Source organism: Lethenteron reissneri, chromosome 6 (assembly GCF_015708825.2).
Source record: "Lethenteron reissneri isolate LAM-NWPU_2019-01 chromosome 6, ASM1570882v1, whole genome shotgun sequence".
NCBI classification, from domain to species: domain Eukaryota; kingdom Metazoa; phylum Chordata; class Hyperoartia; order Petromyzontiformes; family Petromyzontidae; genus Lethenteron; species Lethenteron reissneri.
In genome coordinates this window covers 2,793,081-2,817,761 of record NC_083784.1, presented here as the reverse complement: position 1 = coordinate 2,817,761, position 24,681 = coordinate 2,793,081, and the positions used below count along the sequence as shown (strand labels likewise).

At 47.8% G+C, this 24,681-nt stretch overlaps 2 protein-coding genes across 5 annotated transcripts in view; one reads left to right on the top strand and one right to left on the bottom strand.

Annotated features, from left to right (window-relative positions):
- Nucleotides 1-120: 120 nt before the first annotated feature.
- On the bottom strand, nucleotides 121-9,300 carry LOC133353641 (cell cycle control protein 50A-like). The gene is given in 8 exon segments (XM_061570042.1): nucleotides 121-1,814; nucleotides 1,816-1,922; nucleotides 2,465-2,665; nucleotides 2,996-3,136; nucleotides 4,387-4,474; nucleotides 4,600-4,707; nucleotides 4,824-4,940; nucleotides 8,852-9,300. Coding segments are annotated over 8 exon segments (1,074 nt in total). The 5' UTR covers nucleotides 9,071-9,300; the 3' UTR covers nucleotides 121-1,721.
- Nucleotides 9,301-15,740: 6,440 nt separating this feature from the next.
- The window catches only part of KDM1A (lysine demethylase 1A), a 32,238-nt gene continuing 23,297 nt past the window's right edge, over nucleotides 15,741-24,681 (top strand). For 2 of the 4 annotated variants that reach the window (XM_061570004.1, XM_061569995.1), the window contains exons 1-6: nucleotides 15,741-16,101; nucleotides 22,076-22,244; nucleotides 22,397-22,432; nucleotides 23,038-23,171; nucleotides 23,964-24,042; nucleotides 24,478-24,570. In XM_061570004.1, coding sequence (XP_061425988.1) covers nucleotides 15,868-16,101; nucleotides 22,076-22,244; nucleotides 22,397-22,432; nucleotides 23,038-23,171; nucleotides 23,964-24,042; nucleotides 24,478-24,570 — 745 coding nt within the window. In that variant the 5' untranslated portion in view covers nucleotides 15,741-15,867. Of the gene's footprint in view, nucleotides 16,102-18,279; nucleotides 18,488-22,075; nucleotides 22,245-22,396; nucleotides 22,433-23,037; nucleotides 23,172-23,963; nucleotides 24,043-24,477; nucleotides 24,571-24,681 lie in introns of those variants that run through there. The other 2 variants (XM_061570019.1, XM_061570013.1) reach the window with 2 other exon arrangements.

Below are 24,681 nucleotides of genomic sequence, written 5' to 3'. Positions count from 1 at the left end.
ACTTTATGAACAGTGAATTTTTTTCTTTGTGTCTGTTGTGAATGCTTTCAGACCTGCTGCTTATGAGCCTCGGGTTAAAACCCAAAGAAAATAAACTTAAGTTAAAGAGAAACACTTCAATAGTCTTTAAGATTTTATTCGCCGCCTTTAGCACATTGAGATTAACAAACAGCATTTGTACACTGGAAACAAGCACATGCTATTAAAAGCAATGTTGACAGAAAATAAGCAGACATCACAATTTGTACAATGCTTTGGAGTAACTAACACAGTAATGCCTTATTTAAAGAGTGCAAAACTACCCAAGGTCAACTTTAATATTTGAATGAGCAATTAAACCAAGGCATTTGTCCCAAACTTTTAATTTAACATCTACATCTCAAAATCTCAATTCAGTGTAGAAGCTAAAGGTATAGAAGTTGGTGCTAAGCACACTACCAGGTGGGAATTGTTAAGGGTAGTGGTTTTCATCCCAAACCTTCCAGTGTTTTGCCAAATGATACTTCATGCTTTAGAAATTTGGTCAAATTTTTTTCAAATAACCAATGTAACTGCCAATTCCATCAGGAGCAAAATTAACATGTTCTAAACTGAAAAAAAATCGTTCCCCATTGAGTGTGCCGCAATTAAAAGATACGGAATGCAAAAGCTTAAAAAGAAACAGCACTACAATAATCCAACCTGTACAATAACTTTATGGTGAAAAATTAATGCAAGGCAAACGTTTATTCCAACACCAAATTACAAGTCTATAGCATTGCATAACCAACTTTCCACTACTGTGAATATCAGCATGTGTGCATGCTTGTAGATTATGCCTCCCAGTGTCTCCTCTGGCATGGTTTGTATTTGAGCTTCTAAAGCTATCAAAACAGTTGCAGTCCGTGCCTTACTGTTGCCCCCCACTTGCCAGTGCAATAATTTTTCATGACAGCAAGGATGGCTCTGTATTTGGGCCACGATTTTACAGAGTGCAAGGCCATACTGCAACACTCAGCGTATTTTTGATTGTGTGATGAAACTCTTGCGCATGCCAGCGTAATGCACATGTTGACACTCGGCAGGTGCCTATTTTTGCTCATTTGCGTGGCCTTAACTGAACTCTGAACAGTCTAACACTCAAGTGAGCATTGCTATGAAGGAGTTATACACATGCGTCTGAACACCAACCAAAGCAGAAGATTCACATCATGGGTTTTTCATTTAGCATGCAATTTTAAAATGCCTTTTCACATCGTCCCACTCGTGTGCCCTGCTACATTCATTGCAAAACAATGATAGTCTTTAACAATTTCTCAGTGCTGAGGTTCATAAATTATTTTTACATGTCTATCAAGGTTAATAGAACAATGAGGCTGAGCAAAAGATAATCTGACTTTAGCTAAAATAAAACCAATATACAATATATGGAAAACATAGTTTATACCTTTTTAAAATTATGGAATTATTACCCTCATGCCTAGACCCAGTCACCAACTAGTTTATCAGTTTTCCTCAAAGAAATGTCATTCGATGTACCTTAGTTTGTACCATATACCATACAATTCCTCAAGCCAATGTGACATTTTCTAATTGATATTGGCTGCGTCTACAGGTTTCCACTGGCCCTCCCCTTACACACTAATCTTGAGATGGGTAACCTTACGCTGAAACACAACCAAATTTAACAAATACTCTAGGTTTGGGCTAGAATAAAGAGGCCACACCAGGTGCAAAAAGGCTCAGTTGGTGTTGGGATCTGTGGAATCGTTTGGGCGCTTGCTGTACTTCTGGTGGATGATGAAGAGCACGATGCCCAGGACGAAACAAATGGTGACCCACCGTGATGTAGGCGATGCCGAGGAAGGGGTTCTTTCCACCCATCCACGAGGTGGTGCTGAGGATCATACGCTTTCTGCCTCCAAAGCTCCTCACCGGAAAGTCTGTGGAGCTGCGTTAAGGAAGACTGGAGCGCGCGCTGCGGGTGGGAAACTTTCCGGGCAAATATAAACCACAACGCTAATTGTCAACACTATCAATCCACTGGTGGATGTGGGTTGTTTGACCATACTCCATGGCTGGGAATCAAACTCTTGGCCAAGATATTAGTGCAGTGGGATAACCAGTGCTCAAGCAAATACACCAAACACAAATGGAGAAAAAATACTATAGATGTAATTGCATTTTTTCCACCATTCAATGAAGGTACACAATGTGATCATATACAAACCATTGTTTTACAGTAGACCACCCATTACAAGTCATACAACCAGTTATAGCTTCTATACAATTGTGATTGTTTTTAAAGCGTACTTTCAACCTTATCTTACCTTTCCAGACCTCAATACCCATTTTCCAAGCTGCAGGAAAAGCATTGTTAAAACAGCGACGTGGGCCACTAAAAAAGGAAGATTTATATCAACACAAATGGGCTACTGTACATCCCCTATAGTCACAGCAATTGCATTGGAAAGTGAAAGGATACTGTAGTCCACTTTGAGGAGGTAAGAGCCAGCGGGCAGCCCGTTGTCTGTCATGTTGACGCGGCGGTAGAGCTTGCGGAACGTGGGCAGGGCAGCTGTTCTCATCCACACGATGAAGTCCTCGTTCATGAAGCCATTGTTGTTGCTGTCCAGTTCATCGAGTTCAGAAATAGATCTATTCCAGTACAACGGCTTGGTAGTGCCTGCGACGAAAACACGTTACGGTGTATGTTTAATTTTGCGATTGTGCAAATATAGCTTCCGGGATGTGTTTTTCAGGTTGTTATCACGTGTCCGACTTGTCTACGTGATGATGGGAGCTTCTGAAACATTTTCGAATCGGCTCGCAGATGGTTTAGGGAAACGTCGGACAGCGTGTTGAACACGTGGTACAACCCAAAAAACACGTCGGATGAATAAAACAAGCATGGTGACCATATAAAAATTGCTTTGCAGCTTCACGTTTCCAGATGAATGGATCATCTTTGTATTGTCACTCATCCTTGTGGCAAATGTGGCGGTCATATACAAACCTGCAAAAGCCCTGGTGAGATTGTTTTTTGGCTCCGGGTTCTGAAATTTTACGTTCTTGTCTGTCCACCAGGCAATTCCAGTCTTTATCATCGGCACCGGAACATTGTCAGTAGCGTTTGCCATGTACAACGTTAGTGTATCTGCCAGAATCAACAAAAGGTACATACATACAAGTCGTTAATACAGTCCTTTATAATCGTGTGAAAATGTTGAGCCTAAATGTGTTCTTTTCAAGGGAAACATTTTGAAAAATTTTATTTAAAAAACCCTATATTTAAATCGGCTCAAGCATCCAGTAAATCTGTTGACTTGTACGATAATCACCACCCTGAATCCCTTGCCTATCCCTGCATCCTGTGAAGACAGATGCCGCATGCATCTCACTTCCACTTTCTCTTCCCTCACATTAACCCTCTCATTCCCAACACCTCCCCTTGCTGCCAAGCGTTCCGTTATTCCTGCTACTCATCCTGCGCCATGTCAGCCTTGGGGACTAACTCCAGCATCCCTTCCTGGGTCATCTTGGCCTGTCAGTCCTTTTGCATAACTTTTACTTCCCATAGTGTGCCACAGGTAAAACATTGTATTGCCCAACAAAATGCGAAGCAACATAGTAATGTCACATGAAAGCAGGGATACATTTAAATTTTAAAATGGGGTTCTGCTCAAAGGAAAGTTAATAAACTTAAAGTCTGGAAAAGTATGTCATGAACAAATTCATAAAGACTAAGGAATCTAAAAGCTTATTGATAACTGGCTGATATGGTTTAAATATCAGATGTAATATGGATGCAGTGTTGTTTCATGCTTGAATGGTATTCCCTTTACACTAAATGCCCACCCCTCAAAATTTCCAAAGGACCTTTCATTTTTTTTTACGATCTGCTACACTTGAATTTCACATTTACTTCTTTAAACAAGCACTTTGCTTTATTATAGTAATGCATCAGTTCACATCTTTCAGGCTCATGGAAAGTTAAAAGTCACAACTGCCAACTTCCTATGCAAAAAGTCAAAGTGCAAACCTGCAATTGCTTGATTACGCCACTTCTGGCAGCCGCGTCTTGCACTCGAGGGAACGCTTAGAGGGTATTTGGCCTACTCTTTCACACTGGATGTCTTTGGGGCAGGTGGGAGAAGCCACACTTTCCCGTCACATGCGACTTGCCGATCAGTGTGGTGTAACTATTTATACTGCTGGGTGGACATGCAGCGGCATTGACTAAACTTGCACCTTGTTTAAACTTCCACCGGGAGATCGAATCTAACCAATGACCTCCGAAATCCAGTGTGCTATTACACAACGGCATCACCCTCAACCTTCCAATACATGCCATTTAATGCCATCGATTTCGCCAATCCAGAAAGATGTAGTTGTGTGTGTTCCCACCGTTGAACATGCTGTTTGCAATAGCTCCGCAAGGTGCAATGGGAATGCCGCCATTCTTTTCATAAGGAGCACACTCGCTGCTTGGATTCTGCGAAATGCAAACCATGAGCGCACAACTGAAAACCGCTGCATTGTTGAAAAAAAAACCCACGTTATTTGTACAACCTTTGAAAGCATAATGTAATTTGTGTTGTATTTCAAACTTTAATTCACCAATAAGGAGGCCTCGACACCATACAGCTGGTTGTCATCTCGGGACTTGACGTAGCGTCGATGGTTTTGGTAGAAGTTGGACAGCCCGTAGTACATGTACACTGGACCCTACAACAATGACAGCAGGGCGGGGAAACATTTAAAGTGGTGGGCAAGCACTTCATCGTCAAAAATTATGGCAACACGACCGCCAATACGCATTCACCGAGCAACACCAACCGTACCTTAAAATGCTCGGTTAAGTTGAAGGCGATGGAGCAACTGCAGGTTTGGAAGCTGTTATTCCAAGACATGCGCACTTCGGCACAACGTGCACAGTCGTCACTGTCTGTGTAGTCAAGCTGAAAGAAATTGGGAGCATGGCGCTGTCAATACCACATCGCGTGCACTGCAAGTTTATCCCTTTACCACTGACCATCACTATACAATCTCCAAATAGCAACACAAAATAAGACCAATAAATAATAGACTTCTTTTAGTAATTACATTCATCGCCTGGCCATGAGAATCGGACCTTTAAAACATTAATGAGATTTGCGATCCAAGTGAAAGCTCAAAAGGAGTTGTCTATTATTCATATCCTCAGCTTCACTCGGATGTATTGATAACACTTGGCAGGATACACCAAGAGAACATATTCTTTGTCAGGAATTAGTGGAGAGTGCACGAAACATCCATTAGAGGGTTTTTTTGGGTAAGATGGCGTAAATATATAAATGTGTCGTTAAAGCACGCCACCACCCGACACATATTTACGCGACCCATCCCAAAAAGACCTCTATTATGGATGATGTTGGTCGCGAAAGCCTGCTACGTGTTAAACTGCACTAAACATCCTCGCAGAATGGTTCTCGACTGCAGTCGCAGCCATCCACTTCCAGTGATATTTGTCATCTATCCTCATCACAATTCCTTTATCACATAGATTGAATAACATTCTGTTATTCCATGACAGCAAGGAATAAAACATGTCTTGGAGGACTTAAAATCAACCCATGTGCAAAGGCTAGCCGGATTATGGTGGCAGCTTGGGCAGGCCTTCATCCGGCAGTGGATTGATAATGCCTGATAGTGGTGATAACTTGTAAGGTTGGACAATAATCCTGCCACCCCATGTATAATTCGGCCGAGTGTATTAAAGTGCTGTGTAATACCTCACCGTAATGGCATGGGGATGTACAAACACTACCAGTACAACACTGATGTGCAATGCTGCACAGCCCAAAACAAACACATTTCCCAGTCACAGGCCAACGCATACCAGTCCTTAACTATACAATTCAGACGAACCAGCTTAGAACACTTAGCGGAACGCACACGTGCAAGACTTCTGGCAATCCACGGCTGGAAGAGGGCACCTCTCCGAATCTTGCGAGTCATGGGGATTTATAGGACTGCAGTATGCTTTTTGCCACGATGGTCAGTGCGGGTTGTGGTGTGCAGGCGGGTAGCAGCTATAGGTGCATACAACAGCACGTGCATGTTTGTGACACTTCCTTTGTGGCTGCCAACATAGCCCCGTAGCGGCTTACAACACCCTGGTATTTTGCAAAGTGTTCGTCCATCCAAACACTATCCAGGCTCAACAATGCTGAGCTTCTGAGATGTGACGGGATAGGATGCATTCCCGCCCATATGGCCATTTGGAAACAAAAAGATGCCTTAAGTGTAAACTAAAGTCACAAAATAACGTCATACTACAGGCGGGTCACTTAATTGCAACACAACACGCAAATGTTCACAACTTTACTGCAGTTATGCGCAATGCCACTTGAGTACACAATAGGTACACGGCTCATTCGGTACAATACCTTCAAGTTCAGAACACCACATTTTAGTCCACAGATTAAAAACGAAACAACCTATGTCACAATTAGGAATGCACATCCTTCATGCAACTGAAAACCCATGTTCACACAGTTTAGAACACACCCTACCGAGCGAGTGTCATTCAGAATAGCCAACCCATGTTTGGAACGCACACCAGTTCACGGAAAGATTTCATTTAACAACAGTTAAAAAAGCAGTACCGCACAATATCAATAACAGTCCAGAACGCACCCATGGTTTACGACAATTGTTATTCTGCTGCGTTTGGCGGTGATGTACAAGCGCAAATAACAACATCTCCATAGGACGTTCAAGACCACAGCCCTCTTCAAAGCACACAGAGGCAAATCCTCCAACTGTTGCCTATTCTGGCCTCAATGTGCTACCAAGGGACACTTACAGAAACGTCGCATATTCTGTATATATTTGTTCCCTTTTAAAGCCACGCAGTACGTTATTGACGGAACGTATATAGTGCCACTTCTACACGTTGTGAAAACGACACAGCGAAATATTCACACGGCAACAGCAACACACGACCTCAAAAACCACCACCACCAACAACACACGCTCTCAGAAGCCACCACCAACACCCCACGCTCTCAGAAGCCACCACCAACACACGCTCTCAGAAACCACCACCACCAACACACGCTCTCAGAAACCACCACCACCAACACACGCTCTCAGAAACCACCACCACCAACACACGCTCTCAGAAACCACCACCACCAACACACGCTCTCAGAAACCACCACCACCAACACACGCTCTCAGAAACCACCACCACCAACACACGCTCTCAGAAACCACCACCACCAACACACGCTCTCAGAAACCACCACCACCAACACACGCTCTCAGAAACCACCACCACCAACACACGCTCTCAGAAACCACCAACACACGCTCTCAGAAACCACCACCACACGCTCTCAGAAACCACCAACACACGCTCTCAGAAACCACCACCACCAACACACGCTCTCAGAAACCACCACCACCAACACACGCTCTCAGAAACCACCACCACCAACACACGCTCTCAGAAGCCACCACCACCACCCGCTCTCAGAAACCACCACCAACAACAACACACAAGCTCAGAAACCACCACCAACAACAACACACAAGCTCAGAAACCACCACCAACAACAACACACAAGCTCAGAAACCACCACCAACAACAACACACAAGCTCAGAAACCACCACCAACAACAACACACAAGCTCAGAAACCACCACCAACAACAACACACTCTCTCAGACACCACCCACACACGACCTCAGAAACCACCGCCAACAACACACGCTCTCAGAAACCACCACCACCAACACACGCTCTCAGAAACCACCACCAACAACACACTCTCTCAGACACCACCACCACCAACAACACACGCTCTCAGAAACCACCACCACCAACAACACACTCTCTCAGACACCACCACCACCAACAACACACGCTCTCAGAAACCACCACCAACACACAAGCTCAGAAACCAACACCACCAACAACAACACACTCTCTCAGACACCACCAACACACGACCTCAGAAACCACCACCACAACACGATCTCAGAAGCCAGCACAGGTGAGTTCAGGGAACAGCAACCTGCGGCTCTTTCCGGGACTGCTTTCGTGGCGTTATTGATGATGAAGGACCATCCCATCCCGTGTCTCGAATACGCGTCCATTGCGGCTCTTGAAATCGAGTTTCTTTTTTTAAATCGTCGTTTGTTACCGAACGTGCACTAAACATGTCTCTCCATTGTTCATTTTGTTTTCCCTCCGTGTTAGTTTACACCGCCTCACGCCCCTCACAAACATCACCACCACCAACACCATCACCACCAACAACATCCCCACCACCATCATCACCACTAACATCACCATCACCACTAACATCACCATCACCACTAACATCACCATCACCACTAACATCACCATCACCATCAGCACAACCACCATCACCACCAACACCCATCATCACCACTACCATCATCACCACCACCACCAACACCATCACCACCAACAACATCCCCACCACCATCATCACCACTAACATCCCCACCACCATCATCACCACTAACATCACCATCACCAACAGCACCACCATCATCAGCACAACCATCATCACCACCAACACCCATCATCACCACCACCATCATCACCACCACCACCAACACCATCACCACCAACAACATCCCCACCACCATCATCACCACTAACATCCCCACCACCATCATCACCACTAACATCACCATCACCAACAGCACCACCATCATCAGCACAACCATCATCACCACCAACACCCATCACCACCACCATCATGACCACCATCACCACCACCACCATCACCACCACCACCATCATCACCACCACCAACACCATCATGACCAACACCACCGTCGTCGTCACCTCATGCTCCAGGATATTGTTGGACGTGATGAGGAGGCCAATGCCGAGCGGGATGAAGATGACGGCGATGATGAAGAAGGCTGGCAGCACCGTGCCGGCGGTGAGTATGGGCTGCCATGCGGGCAGGCGCTGCTGCTTGAAGGCGGTGTTGTCGGGCCGACGGCTACGCACCTCCTCAGCCTCGCCATCTTTGACACCGCCGCCCGCGTTTGCCGCCATCGTATCACACGCGAACACGCGAGCGGGTCGTCGTCGATGTTAAACGCGTCTGTTAATGTCACCTCGTCGTCGTCGTCGTCGTTGTTGTTGTTGGTGGTGGTTCTCGTTATGACAATCGTCGTCGTCGGGAACGTTCTAAGCGAAGGCCGCCTTCGTTGCCGTTGCTGCACCTCGACCGCGGTGATCGCTTCCGCGATGCTGAGTCAGGGCCCTTTGGTTCCGTGACGTCACGGCGATGTGGGCGGAGCCTGCCGCGATGCTGAGTCCGGGGCTCTCTGCTGTGGGCGGAGCCTGCCGCGATGCTGAGTCCGGGGCCCTCTGCTGTGGGCGGAGCCTGTAGCGATGCTGAGTCCGGGGCCCTGTGATGTGGGCGGAGCCTGCAGCGATGCTGAGTCCGGGGCCCTGTGATGTGGGCGGAGCCTGCCGCGATGCTGAGTCCGGGGCCCTGTGATGTGGGCGGAGCCTGCCGCGATGCTGAGTCCGGGGCCCTGTGATGTGGGCGGAGCCTGCCGCGATGCTGAGTCCGGGGCCCTCTGATGTGGGCGGGGCCTGCCGCGATGCTGAGTCCGGGGCCCTGTTATGTGGGCGGAGCCTGCAGCGATGCTGAGTCCGGGGCCCTGTGATGTGGGCGGAGCCTGCAGCGATGCTGAGTCGGGGCCATCTGATGTGGGTGGAGCCTGCCGCGATGCTGAGTCCGGGGCCCTCTGATGTGGGCGGGGCCCACTGATGTGGGCGGAGCCTGCCGCGATGTCCATTGCAGGGAGCGGTGGCGCAGCGGTTTGGTTAAAACACCAAAACTGAAACCTTTCGCAAGGAACACTTTAACACGTGCGCTTTCGCGACCAATATTATTCATAATAAACGTTTTTGGGTTAGATCGCGTTATTTATAAATGTGTTGTAACCCTCCACCACCCGACACGGCCAAACAGTAAAACATGTGTCACGTTTACAAAAGACAAATAGTTAACTATTATATCCATTCTACGTGGTTTTACCGAAAGAACCAAGAATATAATTGGTGACTACTTCAGCACACCGGTGTGTTGGAGAGTAAACCCACAGCATTTACAATTTGAGTAGTACGCCGTTTCGCTGGTGATCACAACCAGCTTCAATTTCACTTGTTCAGCAATGCGGTCAGCGTGCGAGTTCCTGCAACTGCTAGAGGTCGCTGTCTTTAGCAGTGTAAAACAATATACATACAGTAATCATACATTTAATTCGAATTTCCTGGCGAGAAGTGGATCGTTGTATCCGAGCAGAACTAGCGATTCGAACGTTCTCCAATTTTTAAGATTCGATTAACCAATATAGTGTGTGTTATAACTGGGATGTTAATTATTGGGTCACCCGCAATACATAGGTGGATCCAATTATTAGGCATGCAATTGATTCACCTGGATCTATTACGAAACAAATTCGGACGTCAAATAACGAATTTTTATAAGTGCGCTTCCATGCTTGTGTTGCGACCGTTGATTAAGAGCTAATCCGATGATGGTGTGCTAACCAGATATAATACGAAACACGTGCAGAGTGGAGATTACAGCACAGGTGGCCTAAATATATTGAAATAAATAATCGACGTCCATAACAATCACTTAATGCAAGAGCCAAACATCGCACACCTGCCTTTGATGTTTTTCTCGAAGATGCCACATCTCCATCATGAATTAAGCATTAAAGACAAGTCACAGTAAAAGTACGACTGTGACGATGCAACCCAAATTGTGGACCATATTACTCTTTGGTTCTTTCGGTAAAGTCACGTAGGTATAAAATAAAATTAATCACGACGTTTCGATTGCAACACAAGCAATCATCATCAGGTGGGAAAACCAAAGCAAGAAAAACTTTTTTTACTGAAGTAGGAGAGAGAAAACCTTGTTGATGATTGCTTGTGTTGCAATCGAAACGTCGTGATTTATTTTATTTTATACCTCCATGACTTTACGGAAAGAACCAAAGAGTATGGATTCCTGCAATCACGATAGCTTCAAACCAAAATTGTGAACCATATTGTAAACCATTGCAGTCTGCGCTCCTTCAGCGTGATTACAGACTCAGACGGAGACCAGGGTACAATGTTCAGGGCTGCTTGCCATTTATTCACATCGACATCCGCACCTCCCCTTTCTGTCTCGAGTACCCCCAACTCCCTGACTCTCGCCCTCTCTCCTGACTCCCTCGACCATCATCCAGGCTACCCCGTACTCATCCATCCGTAGCTTCCTTTGTCTTTCCGGCCCAGGAGCCTTTCTCCCTGCTACCTGCCCCCTCTCTCTCTCTGACACCAGCGTGGACGGCACCCCTCGTGTTCACCTTCTGAAGCGCTCGCTCGTCACCGCGGCGTGCGCGATGACACCACCACCACGTGGCTTTTCTTTTGTATTGTGCGCGGTGCTTTTAGCGCCACAGCGCGTCGATTTGTAGCGTTTATTTTCATGTTTGCTGGTGACTGTGTATTTCATATTGAAATCGCCTCCAGTGCTTTTGCTGCTGGCGGCAATAAAAGTTGTTTAAAAGTCAAACGTATCTCTGACTCTTCTTTCCCACTCTCCCCTTCCGTCCAGGTTCCCCTTTTATCCCCTTAGCCCGGGCTCCTCCCTTTTACCTGGCTCTCCTCCTTCTACCCGGGGTCTTTCTACTTACCCTCCTCTCTCTCTCTCTTCCCCTTCTGGCAGGCCCTCTGCACCAACACAAATGGTGCACTGACTTTCACGTTTTGACCGGTCGACTTTGAGCGGGCGATGTGCGTGGCTCGTGGCGGTGTGGCGCACGTGCCGCGGTTTTGCGATGGCGACGTTTGCTGTACTCGATGTTGGTGACCCCGTATCGAAAGTGGTTCCAGGGCTGTTGCTGCTGGCAGCAATAAAAGTTGTCAAAAGTCAAGTCTCTCCCTTCTGGCACTCCCCTTGCTGCTTAGGCCCCTTACCGCAGTTCCTATGATCACTGTTTCATTGCTTTCGTGGCTTTATTTTGGTGATTTCGAAAGTGTATTGGTTTAGCCATGTTTGTTTGTTGTTGTACAGAGTTAGACTGATGGCCTTCATCTAAGTCGTCTTGTGGTTGTTGTTGTTTGACTTGCATCCCACTGGGATTTTTGCACACAGCGTTGGTGTATGGTGTTTTTTCTGCAATATTTTGCTGTCTTTTCTTGGATTTTCTGTTTGCACGCAGTCACATATTAACTGTAAGATGTTTTTTGTTCATGTTTTTGTTTTTTGTTTGTTGCGGTTGCACCCGATTCAAGAGCCGAATGGCTCACAGTTATACCTAATAAATGAACTTGAACCGCGGTTACCCCTCGTTGGGTCCATGCAGTACTCCGCTACACACGGATACACACTCTCAAGTATGAAGCCCTCTAGTGGCTAGGGTAGCTTGACAGTATTTAGCTTACTGGACATACAGGGTTGGTCCAGGTCAGATTTTTTTCCTTCAGAATATTAATTTATACTGGAGGAATCAGATGAGCTATAAAGATATGTATCAGTAGTGACCCCCATTGAATTATCTAAAACTTAATATTTTTTTGTATACCAATGACTGTGAAAACAGATGTGAATAGGCAAATTAAACCAATAGTAGGGGCCAATCAATTGGGGGTTGGTCACAAGACATCCGGACCACCTTGTACAGTATTGCAATCTGCAAGAATAGAATGATCGAGCAGTGCCTGGCTGGTTCCTCTGAAGAGAGAGAGAGAGATAGGGATGGTTATTGATAATTGCTCGATAAGGCGATCACCAGGGGGCCAAAGACAGATGAGATGGAGGGAGAGAGAGTGGAGCCTCACATGGAGAAGGTATATAAGAAGAGATACAGGGTACAGAGGGGGTGTAAATTGTGAAACGTCCAAGCAACGGCTGGAAGGGAAAAAAATCGTTCGGGCTGGGCTGGTGGCGTGGTACGGTGCAGGTCAAGGGGCATCCGGCGCGTGAGGGGTGGCAGGAGGCGTCCGGTGAGAAGGAGTCGCGTAACGCCGCTTCCATTCGTGCGTGTGGCAGCAAGATTGTCATGGGCTAAAAAGGTTCATGGCTAGGTCTGTTATCCAGGACGAGAGGGCTGCAGCAGAGAGTTCGTGTAGTTTAGAGAGGACGCAATCCAGCGTTTTATTACAACGTTGCCCGCGGGCTGAACATTTCCCAAAGACTGAAATGAACATCGATTATTATTCTTGCGTATGGCAATATGTTCGGCAGCAAAATGCCGATGTGTCTGCTCGCCACAAGAAGGCTTCTGGAGAGAGTTGGTGATGTTATGCTATTCCTGCATGGAAGGAGTGCAGATGAGTGGTTTTACTACACGGCAGAGGTGGGACAAAGTCATTGTTATGCAAGTCCAAGTCGAGTCTGAAGTCATCAAATTCATGACTCGAGCCTGACTCGAGTCCAAGTCACATGACTCGAGTCCACACCTCAGAGGTGGGACAAAGTCATTGTTATGCAAGTCCAAGTCGAGTCTGAAGTCATCAAATTCATGACTCGAGTCTGACTCGAGTCCAAGTCACATGACTCGAGTCCACACCTCTGCTACACGGCCCATAGTTTTGGGTTGCATGGCCCCCAGTCGCACTGTGGCTTATATCTTTTTATTTTCTTGTTGATGTTCCGATGCCGTTGATGGCTCCACCAGTGACTTTGAGAAATGTCAAAGCCAAGAAATGCCATGTTTGAGCCGTTTAATTTGGGTATTAACTAGTTGTGTAACAAAACGGACACGGGAAGACACGGGAAATGTGGGGAAAGGGTTTCTAAAAACACATAGAACAGACTTGCCAGGAGTTAGTAAGCTCAAGTTTATTTAATGTGAATATTGGTAAACGTTTTACCATTCATCAATGACAAACTTTAATTCAGTGTGGTCATTTCACTTGTATTGTGAACTTGGGTAAGAAAATAAACTTATGAAACGATTGCCACCACTAATAATTAAGTATGTTTAAATACACCTCACCAATACACACCAATTTCAAGAATTGGCAGGATTCGGGGGTTGCGATGTTTTATATATACTTCTTAGTCTTTGTGATTTATAATCACTGCTCTACCAATCAAGATTCCTGTCGGTCTCTTATGACTTGCGGCCGCAACTGAGAATTTATTTTGACGTGACATGTTCCCAAACATTTGTAAGGCAACGAGAAAGATCTGGGGTGATGGGAGCCTTAGTTTCGATTTGGCAAAGCTGGACCCTGATATGACGGGGATATTTAACCTCCCATGTGAAGGAGATTTGGTTAGAATACCTACAGGATTAACCAGAGTGGCCGTGGGGTTCGAACCGCAAATCTCTGCATCAACTGCCCAACCGACGATCACTCACTCGGCCATGTCACTGCCCCAAATCCACTTTACGGTTCAGACTATTAAGCCGATTAAAGGACTAAAAAAACATTAACTTTTTAGTGGTCAATTTCTGGGGCCCTGTTAAACATCGTGGCTGTCCACACATTCTCATGGAGGCTGGAATCCCCTCCCACATCGCCCAGTGTGACCACGCTGACGATGCCAATTAAGTTATCCATCAACAAATAATGCGGTTTTTACATGACCGACGACTCCATCTTAAGTTCAGAAACGTGCATTGTCACAGTGGGTCGGTAACGATATAAAGCTGTCAAAACACACCATGGCCAGGCATATTTCTCAGATTTGCACCAAAGCGACATAAACATTACTTACACCTATTGCCGTTATGCTCGTCAGCTTTATTTTTATCCGATGAAAAAAAAAGTTATTTATCCAGAAAATTCTCGCCGAGTCTCAAGATACTTTTCAGGAAGGCCCTGCTAACAGGTTTGGTCAGTTAATGAGTGTTTTCCTTAATGTGGCAGAACACTTGGTAATGAATAAGTGGGGAAGGAACACACGGTGCTTTTTTATGGAATTTTTGCTCTTTTCTTGGATTTTTTGTTTCCACTTAGTGACATATTCACTTTAAGATGTTTTCTTGTTCATGTTTTTGCTTTTTGTTTGTTGCGGTTGCAACCCGATTCAAGAGCCGAATGGCTCACAGGGCTTTACCAAATAAATGAACTTGAACCTGAACGCTAAAAAAACTCCACACAGTTGGATTCAATAATCCACTTTCCATTCTGCCATCTCGTGGCCACCCCTACAGCCCCACTGTGCAATGGCAACACGGGATGAACACTTGCAACGTGAAGCATGTTGCCAACTGCGGTGGAGATTTTAGGGATTCTGTAATCCATCTGTGCGGAATCTCGCGACTGAATTCCCCAGCGATTCGATTCGATTCATCTCGCGCGAATCGAACGCTTGAGAATCGGGGGGGGGGGGTAAACGTGCAGCCAATCAGAGCGGCGCTCACAGCAGCGCATCGAGGCTCGACCAATGAGCTGCCTCGTCACATCGCGCGGGCCCAGAGCACGCCCACCCGTGAATCGACTCGGAACGTGCAAACATCGGTCGATTCGATTTCGTTAAAACTTTAAAGCAAAGCGCGAGTTCAATTAACGACGCCGACGCGCTTACGCCTTTCTCGCGACTCCAAAAATTCCCCGCCACCACCCCCCACAATCTGCAAGCGTTCGCTTATTATCGTAAAGAAAAAATTTGAAAGTGTATGGTGTAAAAAAAAAAAATCGATTCGACGGCACTGGAATCGACGCCGTAGATTACTCGCGGATCGATCCGCCGTCTCCTTGCCCGCTTTTGTGTGTCCCGTGGTGGTGCAAGAGGGACGCGTTGGGGGGCCTCTGCCGGTGCTCCAGTGTCTCAACACTCAGTGTTGTTGTTTCATTGTAATAATTCACAAGACAAACCGCTAATGTCGACTCTGAAGCAGCAGCAGCAGAAGGAGGAGCGCGGCGGGGTCGAGGTTGCGGTGGCGAGCAACGAGGCGGTCGAGGCGGGCGGCGCCTCCGAGCGCACCCCGCGCAAGAAGGAGCGCGTCTCGCCCGGCGCCGAGGCCGAGGCCGACGGTGGCGGCGGCGGCGGTGGTGGTGGTGGCACGGCCGAGACCCCCGAGGGTCGCAGGACGAGCCGCAGGAAGAGGGCCAAGGTGGGGCTCTCCACACCCCCCCCCACACACACCCCTCCATACACACCCCACACACCACACACACACCCCCACACACACACAAAGACAAAGATCCCCCGTGTGGCCTTAACAGACTAGGGGCAAGTGTTGTTGGCAAGTAGCAGCTATGAAGGGCGGTTCGGCACACGAGGGGGGTGGGTGGCCAGCAGCACGCCCGGTCGCCTTTGTCTCCCCAGTGGCGATGTTAACACGCCGCACCAGGTACTCATTTGAGGCTGAGTCGACCTAGGGGAGGCCTAGGGCCCCCCCCCACACACAGCCCCCCCGACACAGCCCCCCCACACAGCCCCCCCCCACACAGCCCCCCCCACATACAGCCCCCCCCCCACATAAAGCCCCCACATAAACAGCCCCCCACACACACAGCCCCCAGCACAGCACCCCGACACAAGCCCCCCCGACACAGCCCCCCCCCCCCACACACGCTACCCCCCCCCCACACGGCTACCCCCCCCCACACGGCTACCCCCCCCCCACACGGCCCCCCCCCCACACGGCCCCCCCCCCACACGGCCCCCCCCCCCACACGGCCCCCCCCCCACACGGCCCCCCCACACGGCCCCCCCACACGGCCCCCCCCCCACACGGCCCCCCCCCACACGCCCCCCCCCCCACACGCCCCCCCCCCACACGGCCCCCCCCCCACACGGCCCCCCCCCACACGGCCCCCCCCACACGGCCCCCCCCCCCCACACGGCCCCCCCCACACGGCCCCCCCCCCACACGGCCCCCCCCCCACACGGCCCCCCCCCACACACGGCCCCCCCCCCCCACGGCCCCCCCCCCCCACGGCCCCCCCCCCACACGGCCCCCCCCCCACACGGCCCCCCCCCCCACACGGCCCCCCCCCCCACACGGCCCCCCCCCACACCACCACAGCTTTCAGCATACCCCCCTCCCCTCCTCTCCCACCAATTGCCCATGACCTGACCTCATCAAACCTGAGCTGACCGTCACCTGAGCTGACCTACCTCGCCTTCACCTCACTTTATCACGAGCTCCGGGAAGAAGGCCGATGTGGGGTGGGGGGTGGGTCTCTAGCACCCCCTTCTAGGGCCAGGTCATGACCTGACCTTCCATGTCGCCTGGCTTTATGGGCCCTGACCTCTCCCGTTCCACTGTCTGACCTGAGCCACCCGTCGCCTCCTCACTCCAACACTGACCGTCTGCCAGTGCCCTGGGGCCCTCTATTCGTTCGCCCATACCCTGTGACCTGATCTCACGTCACCCACCTTAGGAGAGGCCCAAGGTGAAGTCAAAAAAAGCCTCGCCTGCCAGTGCCTTCTCCTGGCCTGGCCGAGGGCCCATTTGGAGGCCCCCAATTTGTCTCCTCCTTTTCACCATTTCTCGCGCTGCGATGCCCTTTCCCCTGTCCCTGGTCTTATCTGACCTGACACATTCTCCATCTCTGCCCAACCCTGTACAGCATGCGCTTTGCACGCTCTGCATAATCCTGCCTTGCCGTGCCTTGTTGTCGCCTGTAACTCCCCACTGCTGGGGCAAAGGCCTCCCCCTCCCACCCACCCGCCCATGTTGTTCCATTCATCCCCTGTCCGAGAAGAAGGCCTCGGTTACAGTACAGTAGTTTTTTTTAATTCATCTCGCTGCAATCTCTTCCACTGTCTCTCTCTTTCTACCTCATTTGCCACGAGATATCCAACTCTGTAGTTGGCGTAAATCCACACCCTTTCGTGTCTGGCCCTTTGTGTGGTGCACTTGCGCCCTCCACCCGCTTGCTGCCTTTGTCTGAGCCCGGCCTGCCCCCTTCCTCTGTTGTCCTGTACGTTTGAGCCCAGCCATGCACTTGTCTACTGCCCGAGCTAGATGTTTGTCAGAATTGCTTGGTTACACGAAGGCTAAAAGTGGCCTTTGGCGAAACGGGAAATCGGAATGTAACGCTTTGGATCTCGCTGAGTGCTGAAACAGAGGGCCCTGTTTTCTGGAGTGTTTCAGACAAATGACATGCACGCTACATCCATCCCGTGTCTCGGTCCACTGTTGTAGAAGTGTTTCCCCAGCCGTTCAGGTAGTTTTAACGCTTTGTGAGTTTTGTGTGGTTTTGTGTTAGTGGCATCCCTATGATGACATCTCTGCCCATGTCCAGCAAGGGGCGCTGTGTCCTTTTGCAGCCGTCCCTGGACCGTGTGTCACCCTTGTTCCGCCTCGCTCGCTCCTTCCCTCAATCCAAGGCTTTGCCGTCGCTTGCATTGTGGCTGTAAACCCGCATTTATTTATCTCTCTCTCTCTCTCTCCGCCATGCGAGCGAATCCTGCCGTGGATGTGTAGCCACCGTGTGTGGTTCACAAAATAGTCCAGAATCCAGAATTGGATGCGGAGCGAGGAAGAGGTGGGCTGCTCATAACGAACGGGTGATGTGGTGTGGTGGTGGTGTTCCTTGTTTTGTCCGTTCTGCACCTGTATGCAAATCATGGCCTCATCTCACAATGGAGAGGGGACCAGTGTGTGTGTGCGCGCGTGTATATATCTATACTGCTGCCATTTATTAATATAGCCTGCGACGCATTGACAAGTATAATGGCTAGTAGGCGGTGAGATCTGAGGGATGTTTGTGAAACGTGGTTGAGAAGGCGAACGCCGGCAGCGGGAGGGACATTGTTATTGCGACGTCAAGAGCGTTTTCTCGCTGGGTGATCCATTTACAGACGTCCCAGTGATCAAAGACCGTGTGTGTTGTGCGGCCGAACCGCGACGTATCAATGACCGGCTTATGTGCGTACGTTGTAGGAACATCAGAGCCATCAATGTAGGACAGCGTATATTTAATGAGCGTCCTGTGTTTCGGTCGATCGTAGACACGCAGAGGCTTTTGAATGAAAATGTTTTCGTAATTTATCTTGTTTTAGTGGAGTATCTAGATATGGATCAGCTCGCATTATCGTTTAATGGCTTGCACATTTGCCGCGCAGTGAAACTGGAAATGCTGTGTGGACACATTCACGTTTGTAGTATTGATAAAAACAAAAATCCTTTATGCTCTCGTGATGCATCAGGCTGCAAGATGCGTGCGAGCACAGCAGACAGGCGGGATGGAAGCCATGGCCACACTGAGGCTACATTTCCACGGAACCTGGGATAGGCATATACAACGAGCCACACTGTGGATTGAATTTTGTGAACAAACCATTGTGAATAAATGTGTACAGAGACCGAGCCTGGTCTGCACCGGCATGGCAAGGTAGCCTGCGGACGGAATCTGGCCCACTGGTTAATTTACATCCGGCCCGTGGCCACCTGAGGCCTACCAGTTGGCAGCAGCCTGCAAACGATACATGTTCATTTGCACCTGTGTGCAAAATCATGGCCCGATTTCATGATGGAGAGGCCATTTGCAGCTTGTGCTCCGCCGAGGATAGGGAGCATTCGTTTATATGGAAAGCATGCTTGGCTGTTTGTCCTGGGAGCAGTGTATTCTCAACAAAAGGGTGTGGATGAATGTGTGGAAGGACCTGGTCTGGAATGGGCTGATATTGGTTGAAAGCGGGGTTGGGAAAACCTATGGCCTATGGGCTGGAATTCGGTCCTCTACTTCATTTCATACCGACAAAATATATTCAATTATTATAAGTCATTGAAAGCGTCATATCTGCACCAATTGAGTACTAGAGGGGAATATTTTTTTAACCTGGTAACACTTTCTAGATTGAATATTCAGTTATTTATAACTGCTTTTTTTTGTTTATTTTGATAGCCTTCCCCACATCTCCAATTAGCATGGGTTCGCTACGTACGGTGCGAAATAATTTCTACATACATACTTTGCAGTTGTGCTTTATAACTCTCTTGTGTGTTTTCGGGTTGTATTGAACAAGACGTGGTACAACCCTAAAACACCGAATTGTCTTCCTAATTTAATGTAGGAAAGGCAAACCCTAGTTATTTTGCACAAAACGGTTGGTTAACATGAATGTCTGTTAATTCGTCTCGCCAAAGGCAATTCAAGTCCTATTCAGGGAGCACCGAATGTATCGTCGCCATTCACAGCTGTGTCTTTGTATTGCAATGAGCAGTTGAGTGCCCATTGCAGAATTAACAAATGCTCTCTTCTGAGCCGAGCAATGCAAAGGTGGCCTTGCGGATGCAAAACTATTTCTACGTTGCATTTCTAACACAGCGAGACACAGTCTGGAACTAGCACGGCACCTCCACGGCGGTGCCATTCATTGGCTTCTTACATCTGTCCGTCCCCCCCTCCCTTGTCCACCCGGTACGGTGTGGCCTTTTGTTGTGACCGGCTCAACAGCAGGGGCAACATATGGGCCACTCTGTCCTGGTGTGTATTCATGTAACACTAGTTCTTTGTCTTTTTATAACCGTTGGAAAGGGAACATTGAAAGAGTGAATATCTGCGCTGAGCACAGTGTTGCAAATGTTTCTTTTGACATTAGATTTATTTGACAGTGTTGCTTCTGATTTATGAAGGCTTTGCAGGAGTTTCTCGATGTAAATCTTGGCAACAAAATGAAAAGGCATCTCTCGACGACTGGCTTGGTAATACGCCGTGAAGGCGCGGTCAGAAATATAAACACATTTTTATTTTTTCTTTGACCAGGTAAGGCCCACTGAGCTATATAGCTCTTTTTCAGAAGCTACCTGGCCATAAATGATAGCTTAAAAAATTGGCTGAGATGTTAACTACCTCGCCTGGTATACACAAGGCCATGGGTTCGATCCCGACCCTGACAACTGTATATTTGAAGTTTGCATGCTCTCCCACGTGGTAGCATGGATTTTTCTCCAGACCCTCCAAATTTTCTCTCCATTTAAAAACATGCATTTTAAGTATTTGGTTGCTATAAATTTCCACATGATAAGCCACTTCGTTGAGCTATCATTTGTGGACGGATCGCTTCTGAAAATGAGTGATATAGCTTATGTGTGCCTTACCTGGCAAAATAAAAAAATTGTTTAGTCTGAAGTCTTATTTTTTTCCATTTCTAAAGCTTCAAATTAGTCTCGGACAGCATTGGAATCAGCCTTGGTAGGTATGTACAAGATTTTGCCTCATATATTCGGATAAAATGCCATCTTTATACAAAATCATATTAACGGATTCCTGGTTGTGGGTGGTCATCATGAAACACTAATACCGTGCTTTTCATGGCTAATGCTCAGCACCTTTTGGCTGCCAATAGAGATTAACAATGAATGAACTTATTGCTGTGTAGGATTTTTTTGCCTTTGTGTACATCTCTCCAATGTGTTGTCGGGTTTTACCACATGTTGTCCAGCATCATGTCCGACGTTTCGCTCCATGCACTAGGAGCTTCTGAATGTATTTTTCCTGAAGAAGCGCCCAGCAAATGGAGCGAAACGTCCAACATCATACCACACAACACTTGGTAGAACCAAAATAAAACATCGGAGAGCTCGTGGATGAACCCAACTGCTGCTGCCCACATTTATTATGCTGGTCAACTAAAAAAAAACATTTTTTTCTGGTCTGGACTAATTTCAGGGTGCCGATTCCAAATCTGATCTCAGATTTGCTCTATCACATCTCATTTTTATGCTATCGGCATACCCCATTTTCATTGATTTTACCCGAAATTAACTCTTGTCACTTATGATTGCAAGTTGTTGCGAGTCAGTGACTGCTGTAGTGTTAAAATATGGTGCTGTATTTTTAGGATAGTGTCTTTATAATATCATTTTATGTAGATCTCCACATTTATTTAATATTTTTCTTCTGCAGTTTCTATTGAAAATGCAATATTTGATATCTCAAAAACCTGATGTGATAGACAAAAACTCGATGCCAGATTTGGAATCAGCACCCCAAAATTACCATAAAACTGTTGGAATACCTTATGCCAGAAAAAGTGTGTTGACCAGTGTTATTGTTGCGACCCCCCCCCCCCCCCATGATGACCCTGTGACCCCCCTCCTGCTCTTTTCTCGGCCATTGTCGTGCTAGGTGGAGTACCGCGAAATGGACGAGAGTCTGGCCAACCTCTCGGAGGACGAGTACTACTCTGAGGAAGAGCGCAAGGCCGAGAAGGAGCGGAGGCAGATTACTGTGCCCCCTCCGCCACCTCCCCCGCCCCCCGAGGAGGAGGAAGACAGCGACATCGATGAGCCGTCCGGTGAGAGCTTTAAAAAATATTTTCCTACATCTATCTTTCCCAATTTGATTACAGTTATGGAATTGTCGTCGTGCTGTGAGAGTTTGTGTGTCTCTATTTGTCTTTGTCTATGTGTTTATTTGAGTATACGTGTGTACTGTGTACCCCATAAGTGGAGAACATGGGGCAGAGGGGACAAAGTCTGTGGGGTACGTATGAAGTCTTTTGGGGGGGGATTTACACTCTGAAAGTTAATGGTGTAACTTTCTAGCTTTTATTAACAAAAAAAACTATTGTACAAATATGGGGAAAAAAATAAATTCTTACGGGTTGAGCAGTGGAGCCAAGAAGGCTGAAGGATTCATGCCCACATTTGTTGCCAGCTGTGTTTATGTTTGTTTTATTTCAGCATTTTAAGTTCAGGAGTTACTCGATCAGACATTTTCATTTCACTGGGAGCCATGGAGAGGTTACTTGACTAAAATGACAGCAGATACATTTACTAAACACTCAAGACATTTAAAGTCATTGTATGAATAAAATATGATATCCTGAAATTATAATACAGCTGTACAGCAGTATTCTTCTGTATACCAACACGCCTATGTGCACAGTGCTTGTGTGTGTGTGCTTACATAAGCGTTTATAACATGGCATGGAGCCAAAGTAAATGGATCGCAATAGGCGCATGCCTGCCTAAGTAAATGACATTGAAATAAGCCGAATTATCTCAAGGAGAGCATGTGGAACAACAACAACAACAGGCTGGCACTGGTGCACACGTGAGCGGGTGAGTGTGGGCGTGTTGTGACAGGCCTGGAAGGGGCAGCGTTCCAGAGCCGCCTGCCGCACGACCGCATGACCTCGCAAGAGGCTGCCTGCTTCCCCGACATCGTCAACGGCAATCCGCAGACACAGAAGGCCTTCCTGTACATCCGCAATCGCACGGTGTGCAACGACCCCCTGCATCTCCCCCCTCCTAGATCGCTACCTCCCCTCTGAACTTTTCCCACACAGCCGTGATGCCCTACGAGGCTCCAACTTGCTGCCAAAAAAACAAGGGGCTCGTTCACAGATTGTGGAATTGTAAACATTTAAATTATAATTCGTCCACCAAGGAAATGGAGCGATGAAACAAGTTTGTGTGAAGGTACATGGAGGAATATTACCATTGCAGGATTGTGAGAGGCGGTGGCGGTTTAGGGAGCCCTTCATCTAGCAGTGGATTGCCCATGGCCGTTGATGATAAAGAATTATGATAGCTGCTTATAATGTATCCAGGAAGGAGTGGAATGGTGGTGCAGTGGGCCTCACTAGGTTTCAAGACTTTTATGAGGACTGTGCAATGCGATGTTTGAAATTCTTAACACAAAATGCATTGACCTATATTTAATGACCTCTTACTTACGCTAGTGGGCGATGCGCTTTAACACATGCCCAGAGCTGGAAATTTTGCAAAAAAATAAGAGAAGACCCAAATTTAACATTGTGCATTTTTTCTTGACTGTTGGTGGAGAGCCAGGGCCAGTCCATATATATCACTCCCCACTTAATGTAAGCTGTGGCAAGGAATACAAACCTATGCAGCTTGGTTCATGGTGAATTGTGTTGACCACTGCACCCCCACCAGGCATTTTTGTTGGAAATAGCACAGTTGGCTGCGTACGGTGTGAAAGAAGTTCAACATGCATACATAAAAACAATTTAAATTATTAAAAAGTTTGATTTGTGTCCACGCAGCTGCAACTTTGGCTCGACCAGCCCAAGACACAGCTCACATTTGAGCAGATGTTGCAACAGCTGGAGTCTCCTTACAACAGTAAGCACTTAATCCACATTCTCAAACACCATAGTTATTACGGCACACATTAGGCAAAAACAAAAACAGATAGCCTGTAAATGTCACTCTTGGTTACAGAAATCATACAAAGTTGTAATGTGTTTACCCATTATCGTCACACTTGGACTGCTTTTGTCAACTGCCGCTAACTTTCCCGCCATTGGGTAATTAAGCAGCTACAGTTTGTGTGCTATTGTCAAGCACTAGATCTATGGTTCGTACTGTTATCCCTGAATCGCAACAACTCTGCATTTGCCCGCCTCATGTGAAGGTACTATTCATGTAAGATCCGATGGCTGAAGCGTCAAGGGACCGCGAGAGATAGCAACGGCTTGAGAGGGGGGGGGCCTTCACCCAGCAGTGGATTTATCATGACCGATGATGATGATGCTGATGTGTTTACGTGCGCTGCAGGCGACGCACAGCTCGTGCATCGCGTGTTCAACTACTTGGAGCGGCACGGGCTCATTAACTTCGGGATATTCAAGCGCGTCAAGCCCCTGCCAGGCACGTCCCACGGTCTCGCCTTCTCGCTCGCGGCCGCGCGGCGTTCTGCCGACCATTTCGTGTGGGCGGTCTGGGCAAAAGCCCTTTGAAATGTTGTAACCGCCCCGTGTT